This window comes from Lissotriton vulgaris, chromosome 7, assembly GCF_964263255.1.
Source record: "Lissotriton vulgaris chromosome 7, aLisVul1.2, whole genome shotgun sequence".
Lineage (NCBI taxonomy): Eukaryota > Metazoa > Chordata > Amphibia > Caudata > Salamandridae > Lissotriton > Lissotriton vulgaris.
In genome coordinates, this window is record NC_141695.1 from 475,653,303 (window position 1) to 475,667,337 (window position 14,035).

General features: G+C 46.8%; 1 protein-coding gene across 4 annotated transcripts in view; it reads left to right on the forward strand.

The window, feature by feature from the left end:
• Positions 1-14,035, forward strand: part of LOC147701906 (uncharacterized) — a 213,347-nt gene that overhangs the window by 150,573 nt on the left and 48,739 nt on the right. For all 4 annotated transcript variants that reach the window (XM_086930539.1, XM_086930540.1, XM_086930538.1 and 1 more), the window contains one exon: positions 10,296-10,406. In XM_086930539.1, coding sequence (XP_086786665.1) covers positions 10,296-10,406 — 111 coding nt within the window. The remainder of the gene's footprint in view (positions 1-10,295; positions 10,407-14,035) is intronic.

Below are 14,035 nucleotides of genomic sequence, written 5' to 3' on the forward strand. Positions count from 1 at the left end.
GGCAGCCCTTTAGACACAGATCATCTGGCCTGGACCCAATCCTCGCAAGAGTGACCCCAGTCAAATATGAGTGGTGTAGAATATGAAGTTGGATAAGTCGGAATCTAAGTGTGATGGCAACCTCTCTTGATGACATTAGCGCCTGCCTCCAATCCTCTTCTTCAATCGTCCCAAGGTCCCCCTCCCATTTCTCTTTAAGCTTCGCAAAGGAATCAGGCACATTATTACTAAGTTTCTTATAGGTGCCTTGACGCCCGTTGGGCAAAGTTGCGCATTATAAATTGCTTTTCATTCATTCATTCAGGTGAGTGAGATCGCCTTGCTATGCAACTGTCCATCTAGCAGACGATCTTCCAGAGGGAACGACTCCGGTATGTCCACACCACTGGGAAACGCCGTCATCAAAGCATGACGTATGTGCAGATAACGAAAGATCTCACTTGGCGCCAACTGATAGGCCTTCTGTAGCTCCTCAAACCAAAGAATCTTACCCTTGATCATGTCGCAGACTGACGAAATAGCAATCATATCCCACCGATCAAATCCTGGATGATGGCAGAGCATACCCAATTTCTGCGAATACCACAGCGGCGTTGCTTTAGTGAGTACTCCCGTCCAACCCAAAAGGAGTTAGCTAACCTCCAGATCTGCAATGTGTGCTGAGTGGGACCTTTAAATCGTGGCTTCTTAGTGTGAGAGTAAAGCGCCCCAAGATAACCAGATCTATCCATCTGATACCTATCTAGAGCACATGCCGGGTCACCCGGCGGGGCATATTGCCACCTGTTCAGTCACCAGTTGCGAGGCCCAATAATACAGCCGTATATCAGGTACGCAATGCCTCCATCATACCATCGCTTCATCAATTTTTGAAGCGCAATCCTCGGGGCTTTCCCATCCCAGAGTAGCGTACGTATCTCCCCTTCAACCGCAGTAAAGTAGGTATCTGGAACCCTATGTGGACGATTTTGGAGAATGTTTGTTTGAATCTTGACAATCAATTTACATTTATTATAAAATAATATTATTATTCTTAACTATTATGTAGATCACTCCTGCAAATTATGTAGCAATACATTTTGGGACTACAGCATCCCTTCTTCAGGGGAAGCTAGAAACAAAGTGTGAGAAAGTGCCATCTTTTTGCCCACTTTTTTCTGAACTGCTGATGTGCTTTGACTGAGTGTGCCCTGGGTTCCCGCCAACCATGTACACAGGGCCTGTGTTCTTTCCCTAAAACTGTGCTGAAACTAGAAACCCAATTGGCATCTCTAGCCACCAGTCGGCCCCTAGTAAATGGTACCCTTGGTACCCAGGGCATGGTGACCAGAGAAGACCCCTGAGGGCTGCAGCACGTATTGTGCCACCCTTAGGGACCCTGTACCCTGGCACCCACACACTGCCTTTGCAGGCTGAGTGCCTAAGTACAGAACTAAACTAAGAGTCGACCTGGCACACATCCCTGTGTCCCATGCCCACAGAACCCACTGTCCTGGCATACTTCAGTCACCCCTCTAGCTGGGTGCCCTATGCCAGAGGTGTGGGCACAGGTGCATGAGCCCTGTGCCCCTACAGTGCCCAGGCCATTCCTGGGAACTGTAGGTGCAGTGATGCCATTAAGAGTATATGGTGCTGGGAGGTTGTCATTACGAACTCCCCAGCACCATAATGGCTAAACTGAGATGCCCTCTGAAACCCTAACCTCCAATCCACATCTGGGGTGAGTGGCTGCAGAGGCTGCCACACAGCAGACATGTTGCTGGACCCCTGGGTGGAAAGCCCCCAGCTCTCCTGGGCCTGCAACAATGCACGTCCTAGGTGTGGTGCTAGGTCTCCTCCCCCAGGATGGGCAGGGGGAAGCTTCAAAGGCATGCCACTTCTGTGAGCTTCTCCAGACCATTTGCTCTACCCAGCAACCGGCCCCCACCAGTTCTGACCCACACTCTGGTGGGAAAAACTGCGTCAGGAAGTGGGGTGTGCCAGCCTGTGCCAACCCCACCCCTCAGGTGGGGGAGACGAGGTGAAGCACGACCCCGGGCTCCGGCCATCTTGTGGATGTAGATTGTACCCAATCCCAGCTAAGCTCCTGCCCCCCTCCCTCACGAGATGAGTAGGCTAGGGGGTGTACTCACCCCAGGACAGGGACCCATTGGTTTCTGTCCTTGCCCTACCTGTAACACCCCTAAATTCAGTATTTAGGGGCTCCCTGAACCTTCCTGCCTCAGATCCCGATACGAAAAGAAGAAAGAAGATGAAGAAGAAGAAGACCCGCCGTGCAGCTGCTAACAGGACAACAACATCTGACTTGGCCCCAGCCCTACCGGCCTGTCGATCCTGGAACCTGCTCCTGCCTAATCTCTGCGACTCCTGCAGACCGCAACCTTGGATCACCCAGAGGACCTGCCTGCCTAGACCCTCTTAAGACTGGGACTCCCATCAGCAGAGGCTCTGTTGCAACAACCCACCTGGTGCAAGCCAGGAAGTTCCGGACCAGCCCTCTCTGCACCTGCCGAGCCCGGGCCGGGCCCAACCGAACCAAGACCACAAGGACGTCCCCCTGGCGACTGGGACCTGAAGTCCAGTGCCCAAAGACCCTCCCCGACGAACCAGACAATGCCTGCAGACTCAGAACCAGGGGCCACCCCAACCGCGACCAGCTGAGGGTACGCTTTTCCAACACCCAAAGACACCCCTGCACCCGGCGCCCTACAGCCCCCTGTGCATCCCTCTGGGGTACCTACCTGTGCTCCAAGATCCCAACTTACCCCTCGAAGTGCTGGTCGCCCCTGGAGAGTCTCTGTCCCAGAGCCTGCAGTCTTTGTTCCTTTTTGACCTTTCCATTGGATAACATTGAGCGTACGACGGCTCAAAAGCACCCTGCACCCAGCCGCCCGAGTGCTGCTGGCTGTACCACCCTTGTCCTATCCTACTTCTTCCCCCTTGCCCTGAGCAAGTGACCAGGAGCCCAGCTCCCACAGCCGCGTGGCCTGCTAGCCAGCAGCCACCAACCGAAGGCCCCCTTTCCCTCATTGGATATCATTGGGCCTAACTACCTCTGCACCCGGCCGGCCCTGTGCTGCTGGGGCTGAACCAACTGTACCTACCTGACCTTGGGGGACTCCTGAGTCTATGCCCAGAACTATAACTTCACCAGTCAAGTACTCACCTGGAAACCGGTAACTCACTTACCTGCCATTGTACACATTGACCAATTTTGACTCAAAGTTTCTAAGTGTGAAGTTTTGAAAACTGAAAATATTCATACAAAATCAGCCGAATTCCGAAGTACTCACCTGTGATCAGGGGAGAAGCCAGTACTGTACCTTTCAGCCCAGTACTGAACCGCAAAAGTAATCCTTACCGGGTTTACTAGTAATCTGTATTTTCTCCATAGGAACCCATTGTCTGCTTTTCTATGAAATTTCTTCTAAGTGTCTACTTTTGAAAACTTGAAATATTCTTTGAAAACCATATGAAATACTGAAATGCAATTACCTACCTGTTTTAAGTTAGACCCCAGTGCTGGCCTTAGGAGACCAATGCTGGATTACAAAAGTAACGCAATCGTACTTTACCTGCAACTTGAATTTTCTCCCATTGAATAACATTGTCAGATTTACATTAAAAGGTTTCAAAGTTTTAACTTTATAAAACAGCTTTATATTCATGAAAAGTCATTACAGTAACTAAAACGTTTTTGCTAATCTGGTTTCAGCTTAGACCCCAGGACTGAATCTAGGATTTAGACCTGGAACTACTAAAGTAATCTACACTGTAATTAACTGTACTTTTATGATAATAATCCATTGAGCTCAATGCTAAAGTGTGTCTAGACTTGTGTTGCCTTCAGCAACCCCTGTACCAATTGTGTTCATATACCTTATTGCTTCCTTGCAAAGTAATTACATGAAAGTATTCATACCTAGCAAAGTATATTTGTATGCCTGCTGGTTCTAAAAATAAAACAACGATATCTTTGGATATAACAACCATTGGCTAGAGTTCAGTCTTTGAGTGTGTGAAATCTTTTGCTGACTGAGTGTGTACAACAAATGCTTTGCACTGCCCTCTGGTACTGCCTTACTGCTCGACCAAGCTACCACTTTGGAGAGTAAGGTCATTCCTGACTTTAACCTCTGTTACACCTTTGGGGTTTGTGGAGTCTATACAGACTGTACTTCCTTATTGTCCAGTATATATAGAGCCACTTTCCCACACAAAGTAAGGAAACAAGGAGGGTTTGAAACCAATAAGAATATCTCTCCATCAAAAAGATCAGGAAAAGAAAGTGCAAATGAAAAATGGTGAGTGCCACTCTAAGCAAAATGCCCAACTGTTCATGCAATTGTGCTCTATGTTAGACATGGGAAATCCATTTGTGCATCAAAGGTTATCCTTTTATAGCTTATAGCGTAATTTACAGAAATTGTTATATACAAACGTGTGGCATTCATAACGTAACAAAAGACAAAAAAGGCTAGTGATGTTAGAAGGCAAAAGTGACCCAATTTTTTAAACGCCAAGAGCCAATTAATAGTGGCTCAAACTGTAACCGATTCTTGAATTTATATAAACAAATGAAAAAATGCCTTACAGTGACCAAGCAATCCACCAGTGATTAAATATATGATGCTTTCAACAAATTCATGAAAGAAATATCCAGGAGTTTCCCATTCTTAAATTAATCCTACAACCTATTCTTCCGTCCTCTCCTGTTTGAGATCAAGCCAAGAAAAACGAATGTCATAACCTGGTAGTACAGTGCCATCGTACAAAGCCAAACAAGTTAGCAGAGGTAGAAAGGGTGCTCACCAGGCAGTGTGTACACTTGTTGATGTTGTTTTGACGTACAACACAAAAATCCATATATGATGGACCGTGGGAACCCAGCCAGAAAACGTTTTAGGTTTACCCAGATTTTGGGTGTACCTTTTCAGAAAAGAAAAATAATTTTCTTGAGTCCCCTCACTCACCCATTGTTTCCCCTAGGTGACATGCTTCATCATTGGGGCCATTCCAAGCATCCACTGCTTGGGGCGTGCTGCGACTTGCGAAAGAGACGTAGGAGCACTGGTTTGTGAATCTATGTGTAGTGCAGTGTATGGTGGAGTGGTGATTTGTGCTAGTTAAAAATACCTAACTAGTAAGCTAAAGTTTTATTCCTGATCCTAGCTGGTATGATAAAAAGGGGGTAGATAGAGGAAAAATAACTGTTATGTGGTCATGATCCCTAATATCCTGTCGACATGTTTCAAGGTGTCCCCTACACCTTTTCTTCAGGAATAAACGAGGGCCAGCCCCATGTGTACCACTCCTGTGAATAAACCTAAATTGAGGTGGTGAATTTTTTTTAAAGAAAACTCACCTAGTGTGTGTGCTTTATATTTATACTTACGGTTAGCGCTGAACCCGCAGTATCTGCATTGTTGGAGAGAAACACAGGTTTGAATGTTAATAAATGCATTGCCTGCCCTTTCGGGCAGGTCCTGTTTCAAGCAATGGCTGATAAATGTGATTTTTTTTCGCCTATACAAAACTAAAACAGTGGTGCGTGCATTAGTGCTCCTAAAAATAAACAAACAGCTTCTCGTGTTGCATTTGTGGCCGTTATTGGTGTTCCTGTATAGAGGAATTTGTTTGCAAACAAATTGTAAAACATTCGTTTCACTGGACACACTTACTCACATGCACAACATGTAACATTTAACATTAAACATTAATTTGTTTTCAGAAGAAAAACGTACTAATCAGTTAGCAATATTATGCCCCGTGGTCTGCCCGGGTGGAGGGGCCTGTTGACCCTGTTGGTGTAAAAAAGAAATGAGCAAATGGTGTAATTCGCTGTCTTTTGCTAGGAGATTAAGAGCACTTACTTGTCTCGGCTGCCCTCCGACTGTTTAACCTGAGACAAGTAAATGCTCTTAATCTCCCAGCAATATTTTCCACCAGGACAGGCTGCACCTTGAGAGATGGCAATACCGGCATTACGGTTTAACTCCTGTTTTGCCCGCATTTAGATCTTCCATCTTCCGAATCAAAAGACAGCGAATTACACCATTTGCTCATTTGCATGAGGAGCTGTTTGTTTATTTTTGGGAGCACTAATGCACGCACCACTGTTTTAATTTGTATAGGCACTAAACCACATTTATCAGCCATTGCTAAACAGGACCTGCCCAAAAGGGCAGGCAATGTATATATTAACCTTCAAACCTGTGTTTCTCTCTAACAATGCAGATAATGCGGGTACACCGCTAACCGTATGTATAAATATAAAGCACACACATTAGGTGTGTTTTCTTTCTAAAAAAAATAATACATTTTTTTTTTCCACTACCTCAATTTAGGTTTATTCACAGGCGTGGTACACATGGGGATGGCCCTCGTGTTGTCCTGAGGAAAAGGTGTAGTGGACACCTTGAAACATGTCTAGAGGATGTTAGGGATCATGACCACATAAGTTATTTTTCCTCTATCTACCCCCTTTTTATCATGCGAGCTAGGAGCAGGAATAAAACTTTAGCTTACTAGTTAGGTATTTTTAACTAGCACAAATCACCACTCCACCATACACTGCACTACACATAGATTCACAAACCAGTGTTCCTACGTCTCTTTCGCAAGTCGCACCGCGCCCCAAGCAGTAGATGCTTTGGATGGCCCCAATGATGAAGCATGTCACCTAGGGGCAACCCTGGGTGAGTGAGGGGACTCAAGAAAAGAATTTTTCTTTTCTGAAAAGGTACACCCAAAACCTGGGTAAACCTAAAAACTCTTTCTGGCTGGGTTCCCACGGTCCATCATAGATGAATTTTTGTGTTGTACTTTAAACTTAGGAGGTTGAACCTAGCCGTATCCTCCTTCTCCCTCCTTTTTGAAAGATGTTGTTTTGACAAACAGCCTTCCTGTGGTCTTTGAGAGGAGTAAAGAAGAATTCAAAACACTGTCTGTATCACTTGACTCATTAGATTGCTGGGATCTTCCATGCAGGTAGTTCAGCATAGATTCAGCATGAATTTCAGGATACGGGCAGCATGCGGTCTCGCACATTCTGGGAACATCATTAACAGAGTCCACGCAAGTATGCCAATACGCTGGAGAAAAGCTCCATATATTTTTTCTGAATCCCAGATGTTGGGCAGCAGCCCACTGCCAATAGGTGTCTGCACACTGAAGTAAATAAAATAAATCAAGTTGAACCAAGAAGATTGGAGTAGAGCTTCTGACCGCAGGGGGATTTCTGCGAAGGGCACCTTCCGCTCTCTAGTAAGAATGCGTTGTGGTTGCCACTGCTTACGTGTAACTGGTGAGGTACAGCATCCAGTTGGCCGGCTCTGAATCCTTGCATCCTCATTCCATCTAGTCTTAGGAACACAGACCAGAAGAGGAAGAATTTGGTATATATCTATTCTTTTTTTTTTTTTTGTCACCATGAAGCATCTAGTTTCCATCTTTTAAGTGGTAGATCATCAAACATACCGAGGTATGCAATCAGCTAAGGGAAACCAGAAAGACCGGGGTACTACTAGAAAACCTAAATTTCCTATGGTCACATGCTTAGTATTGCAAATAATATGCACATAATGTTTGCAAACATTTCACAAACCTGGAGGGGACTTAGCCACTAGATTTACTATAGACTGGAGTCAAATAGTTGTAGCTAACTCAGCTCAAAGACCTCCAGATGCTACCACCAGAGTCGATATGAGGAAACCAATACAGTGTCTGCCCATCTATGGGTACATCAACAGGTGTACCTGATGAGCACCAACTCTGCAGTGGGAGAGGTTCCTCAGGATTAGAAGCCCTACAAGCTCTTGCTGAAGGTACAAAAAAGCAAAAATAGGACTACAGCTTTTGTCTAAGAAAGGGAAAAGCATTTGTTTTGAGAGTCTGTTGCGGGGGTGGGGGTAACGGAGCAGGGAGGGTTTCTCTAGCAGTGCACGTTAGTCTGTTGTCCTTGCATCGCTTCTTTGGTAGATTTTACTGACTTTTTGCACATTTGTAACAAGGTGAAAAAGCACGAGAAATATGTTGAATGTTGTTGTTTTGGTCTGCGTAAGACAGATTTGCTTCTTTCACAGTAGCTTACAAATTCCTCTTGACAAAGAAGTGGAGATAATATTGCTTGGGGTGTTTTTATTTTTTCAATTTTTTTTTAGAAACATAAGCAGTGGTTTCTAAAGATTATAAGTTAATGGTGTATTTGCTGTCTCTAGGTGCTCTCTTTTGTATGTGCTCGCCCAAAGGCTTTCCACCAGTGAGACTGGGCAAGAGTTAGCTGGTTTTTAACTTGGGTCCACGGACGGTCCACGGACTGTTCTGAAAATTAAATAATATCAGCAGATTAATAAACTATACATAAAATAGGAACGATGAACATTTTTAAATGCTCTCTAAATGTGAAGATATTCTGAATTGTATTTTTGTGGGAGCAGCCTAAGTTCAGCAAATGGAATGTAGTATAGACGATTGATTTCCCTAATTGAAGCACATACATGCAAAGACTAAAAGGAGAGCATACATTAGGACCAAAAAAGACAAAAGTGATATGCTAGTTAAACCACATTTTGAAAAGATCCAACCTTCCCATTAAAATTTCGAAATTTGTAAGTTTATGAAGGAAGTAAGTTATTTTATAATGCAGGTATTTGTTTGATGTGTACTTGATTCTGCATTTTTGGTGTATTGTTTTAAGGCGAGGTTCAAATAGTATAAATTGCTTAGGCCGGGGTCTTCCGCTTCCATATTGATTCTGTAGTAGTCCACAGAAGTTAACATATTAGGAAATGTTCTTCTAACTGTCAGCGATTCTTGATTAAACTGGTGAACATAAATTCAGTGGTCTTTTAATGGAGTTAGTACAGTATCCTGCCTCAGATCAGTGGTAAGTTCTTGAATTTCTTGTTTTTGACCAAAATGACTTGAGTTTCAGAAAGTTTTGTAGATGGTCTTCAAAGGAATTATTGTTTGCTTGCATTCCCAACAATCACTAAGCGTTCTGTAGAAGGTTTTTTACTGGGGTAATAATGGTTTATGGGCGAAAAATCGAGTGTTTGAGACGACATGGATATTTTCCATTGGATGTTTCTCTTGTGCATCCTCCCATTTGCATTATTGTTTTTAGCATCCCTTTCTGTGGCACCGATCTGAAGGAAGACTATTCTTTTGGGCTAGTCTTATTCTGTGTGTCAGCACCTTCTTCATATTCACACTCTCAGTATTTTTGCTGGTATTGTATTTTTTTTTTAATTGTTATGTTAAGTTAATAGTAGCTTGTAAAGCGCACTGTCACCAAACGTTTCATGGCGCTGATCGTGTATGATATTGTTGCGGTAGACCGGGTTAGCAGGATTGCACGAATAGCCAAGTTTTCAAGGCCTTTCTAAAGCCCAATAAGTTGTCGCAGGTTTTAATTGTGAGGGGGAGGGAGTTCCAGAGCATGGATGCAAGGAACGAAAGCCTGCAGCCTCCCTACCTTTTCAGCTTGATGGTCGGAGTGGTGAGTAAGTGAAGGTGGGCTGAACGGAGATTCTGAGTAGGGACGTGCTTGTGATCAAACTACGGAGAAATTTTGGGCTGTTACAATGCAGTGCTTTGAAGACTAAGCAGCCTGTCTTGAAGGCAGCTTGTTGCGCTATGGACAGCCAGTGGAGTTTTTGCAAGGAGTGCCTGGCCGATTGCCATCTCGGCTGTTTGTGAATTAATCTTGCCGCCTGGTTCTGAACCATTTGCAAACGGTTGAGCAAGGCCTGAGGTAGCCCAATATGAAGGGAACTAGAGAAGTCTAGGCGTGAGAGCACCAACGCAATCACTACCTGTACAATTGTGCACAACAACTACTAGAATGTTTTTATTTTCTTGATCAGTTTAACATTTTATGCAACATCATACTATTTATATCTTACCGTCTAACTTTTAATCATCAAACTGATCAATATTTTAAATCCCACCTTTTCCTTGGTGCCTTCATTAAGATAGTTTCTTAGAAAAGGCAGTGTGTGAATAAAATGCAAATTGTTGAGTACCAGTTGCCTGTGACGAATTATGTTTTCAAGAACAGGATTTTGCTTTCATATTAGTACAGCTACATTCCACTTTTTTCTGTCAGTCTTTGAATTCATATCTGTCTTTGGGTGCCAGTTGTATCATGAATTGAATGTTATGCTCTGTCACTTCATTGGCTGACATTCTGCAAATGTACCTGTGGATGGAATTTTGCACACAGTAATTATATAAACCTTGAATAATGTTGGTACTGACCAATATTTTGTGCCTTTTTATTTTTGCAACAGACAATCTGCACCACATTCCGGATGTGACGGTCCAGATTGCCCATGAAAAGTCTGATTGCCAGAATCTCAGCAGATCCAGCGTGGCATTAGCCAGTAAGAATGATTTACCAAGTGAGTACCAAATTCTAGGACGATTTTGATGCTTCAATTTGCAATTTACAGCTATAGTAAACAGTGTGGCTGCTGTTTTCACACTAACAATAGTCAACAGTCCTAGGTTCCTGAAACTGTGCTAAAATTTTGCCAAAAGCAGAAACAGAACCGCATGGCATTACCATTACCAACCTGGCTCCTCTACCTTTAGGTAGTAGCCTTACTTTCTTTCTTGTTCTGTAGCCTGGCATGTCTGCCACTTGGTCTCAAGTCCCTTGTGTTTTAATATTGTATCTGTAGTGTAGTTTTGGCTGATTTTTCACTCTGTTTTCTATTTCCCTTCAGCCCTTGCTGTGGGCTGGTGTCCCCCCTCATCTCCCCTCAATTTTCCCACCGCCATTGACCCCTCCCTTACTGCCCCGCTTCCACCTCTCAGCTCCTCGTCCCTCCCCTACATCATGGTGACCGCTGTGCGGTCACGCCTAAGGTAAGGACTGCGCAGTCCGTGCCTGGACCGTGCCCAGCGCCAGACCGCCTGGTCCCCGCGAGCACCACGACCCCAGACGCCTCTACGACACCAGCACCCTCCATGCACTCAACGCCAGCGACCCTCCACCTGCTTTAAGGCCACCTCGAAACTCACCAACGGACCCTTCACCTGCCGAAACTGCAGCTCCACCTGCCAGCGCACGCCTGCACGTCCTGCCCATCCCACCAAAGCGGACCACAACCACCTCAGATGCTTACTGCTCAAAACCCGCTCATCCACAGGCATGCTGTCGGACTCTGGGACCTACTGGACTCATCCTCTCCGGACGTCGCTTTCCTGATGGAGACCTGGATGAACTCCTCATCGGCACCCCACATTGCCATAGCCATCCTGGGTGGCTACAAGATCACCCGCAGGGACCGCACCAACAGACCGGGAGGAGGAATCTCGTTCGTCCACAGAAATACCCTCAGAATCTCGACCAACACCGAAGACACCCTCAGTTCCGCCGAACACCTGCACTTCCAGATCCACATCGATCCCAACACCACCCTTAGAGGAACTCTCGGGTACAGACCCCCCGAACCTCGGCCACAGTTCATCGACTCCATCACAGACGCCGTCAGCACGCACACCATGGCCTCCACAGACTACATCCTCCTCGGAGACCTGAACTTCCACCTCGAAAACACCAACGACAGCAACTCCACCACACTACTGGACGACCTTTCCGACCTCGGCCTCAAACAGCTAGTCATGGCACCCACCCACTCCGCCGGACACACGCTCAATCCCATTTTCTCCGCCAGCAGCCATTTTCTCCGCCAGCAGCCACGTCTCCATCAGCCACACCACTGGACCGATAATTGCTGCATCCACTTCTCCTTCGAGAAAACCACTGCACACAATCATCAGCAAAGAGTTCCCCCACCGCAGTTGGAACAAGATCACCGAAGACCACCTCACCACCACCACCCTCACCTGAGACCCACCGTCCGACCACACCGACACAACCGCCCGCAACCTCAAGCTTTGGATCGGGAACTGCGGCAACACTCTCGCCCCGATCAAGAAACCCTCAAACAGACGCACCGACAGAAGAGCCATCTGGTTCACTACAAACCTCCAGGCATCCAAGCAGACCTACCAGAGACTAGAGAAGAAATGGTACCACAAGCAAACATTGGACAACCATGCAGCCCTCAAAAACGTCAGTCGCCGACACCACCAACTCATTCGAAAGGCCAAAAGGACCTCCTTCAAGGAACGCATCGACAACAGCGCACACAATAGCAAAGAGCTCTTCAACATTGTGAAGGAACTCGCCAACCCCAGCTCCAGCTCCAACGAGATCCCGCCATCACAAGAGCTCTGCGACTCTCTAGCTACCTTCTTCCACCGCAAGATCGCAGACATCTACAACAGCTTCAACACCCAGACCTCTCCGACAGCCACCAACACCCCCAGACTCACCGCCCCCCAGTCACACCGGTCACCTGATCTCCTGGAACCACGTCATCTTCGAAGACACTATCAAGACCATTAACACAATCCACTTCGGCTCACCGTCAGACCCCTGCCCCCACCACATCTTCAACAAAGCGAGCTCCATCCTCACACCCCAACTGCGTAAGATCTTCAACAGCTCATTTGAGACCGCCACCTTCCCGGAAAGCTGGAAACATGCAGAGATCAACGCCCTACTCAAGAAACCCAAGGCAGACCCATAACTTCCAGCCCATCTACCTGCTCCTGTTCCCGGCGAAGTCATCGGGAAGATCGTCAATAGACAACTGAACAAATTCCTCGAAGAGAACACCACCCTGGACTCGTCCCAATCTGATTTTGCAGCAACCACCGCACCGAAACCGCCCTCATCGCCGCCACTGACAACATCAGGGCCCTACTTGACAACGACGAAACCTCGGCCCTCATCCTCTGTGACCACTCGGCAGCCTTCAACACTGTCTGCCACCACACCCTGCTCACACAACTCTACAACGCGGGAATCCGCAACAAATCCCTGGACTGGATCACCTCCTTCCTCACCGACAGAACCCAGAGAGTCTGCCTCCCTACATTCCAATCCTAAATCCTAAGCCACCTTGATCACCTGTGGCATACCTCAAGGATCATCCCTCAGCCCGACCCTCTTCAACGTCTACATGACACCGGCTTTCCAACATCGTCCGATCACACAACCTCAACATACTCTAATACGCCGACAACACCCAGCTGATCCTCTCCTTCACCAAAGACCCTGCCACTCCCAACACCAACTTCCACGCAGGGATGAAGGCCGTCGCCGAATGGATGAAGATCAGGTGCCTGAAACTGAACTTGGACAAGACGGAGGTCCTCATCTTCGGCTCCACCCCTTCCGCCTGGTGCGACTTCTGGTGGCCGGCCTCGCTGGGAATCCACTGCACGCAACCTTGGGGTTCATTCTGGACTCAACGCTCTCAATTACCCAACAAGTCAACGCCGTCTCCTCTTCCTGCTTTAACACCCTGCGTATGCTTCGCAAGATCTACAGATGGATCCCCACCGAAACCAGAAGTACGGTCACCCAGGCCCTCGTCACCAGCAGGCTGGACTACGGCAACGCCCTCTACGCTGGAGCCACGGCCAAACTCCAGAAGAGACTCAATGCACTCAAAACGACTCTGCATGCCTCATCCTCGTCATCCCCCCGCCACAGCCACATCACCGCCCACCTGAAGGACCCACACTGGCTGCCTGTCAACAAGAGGATACCCGCCCTATGTTGGCAGGGTATGCTCAGACGTGAGTCCCTTGCTCACTTTGCCACTGGATTCAAGATAGCCTGGCTGATGAGGATTATGAATCCGAAACCGGTTCCATGATGCCTGTTTCCGGTCCAGGGAAGGCATGGCTTGGCAGTTCGGGCTGGACTGTTCCCATGAGGCACAGGGTCAGACTGATTTGCATATGGCCATGTCTGAACTGGGGTGGCGGAGTGAGCTAAAGAATGGTGGTGGATTAAACCCAGATCAGTTGACTGGGGGTGAGTGTTTTAATCTGCTCAAACGCTCCGTCCATCACCCCCTTTTGTATCGCAGCATCTAAAAGGGCATCAGTTACGGAGATGTGGAGGTTCAAGAGGTGCATTAGTGCAAAGATGGTGCATAAATTA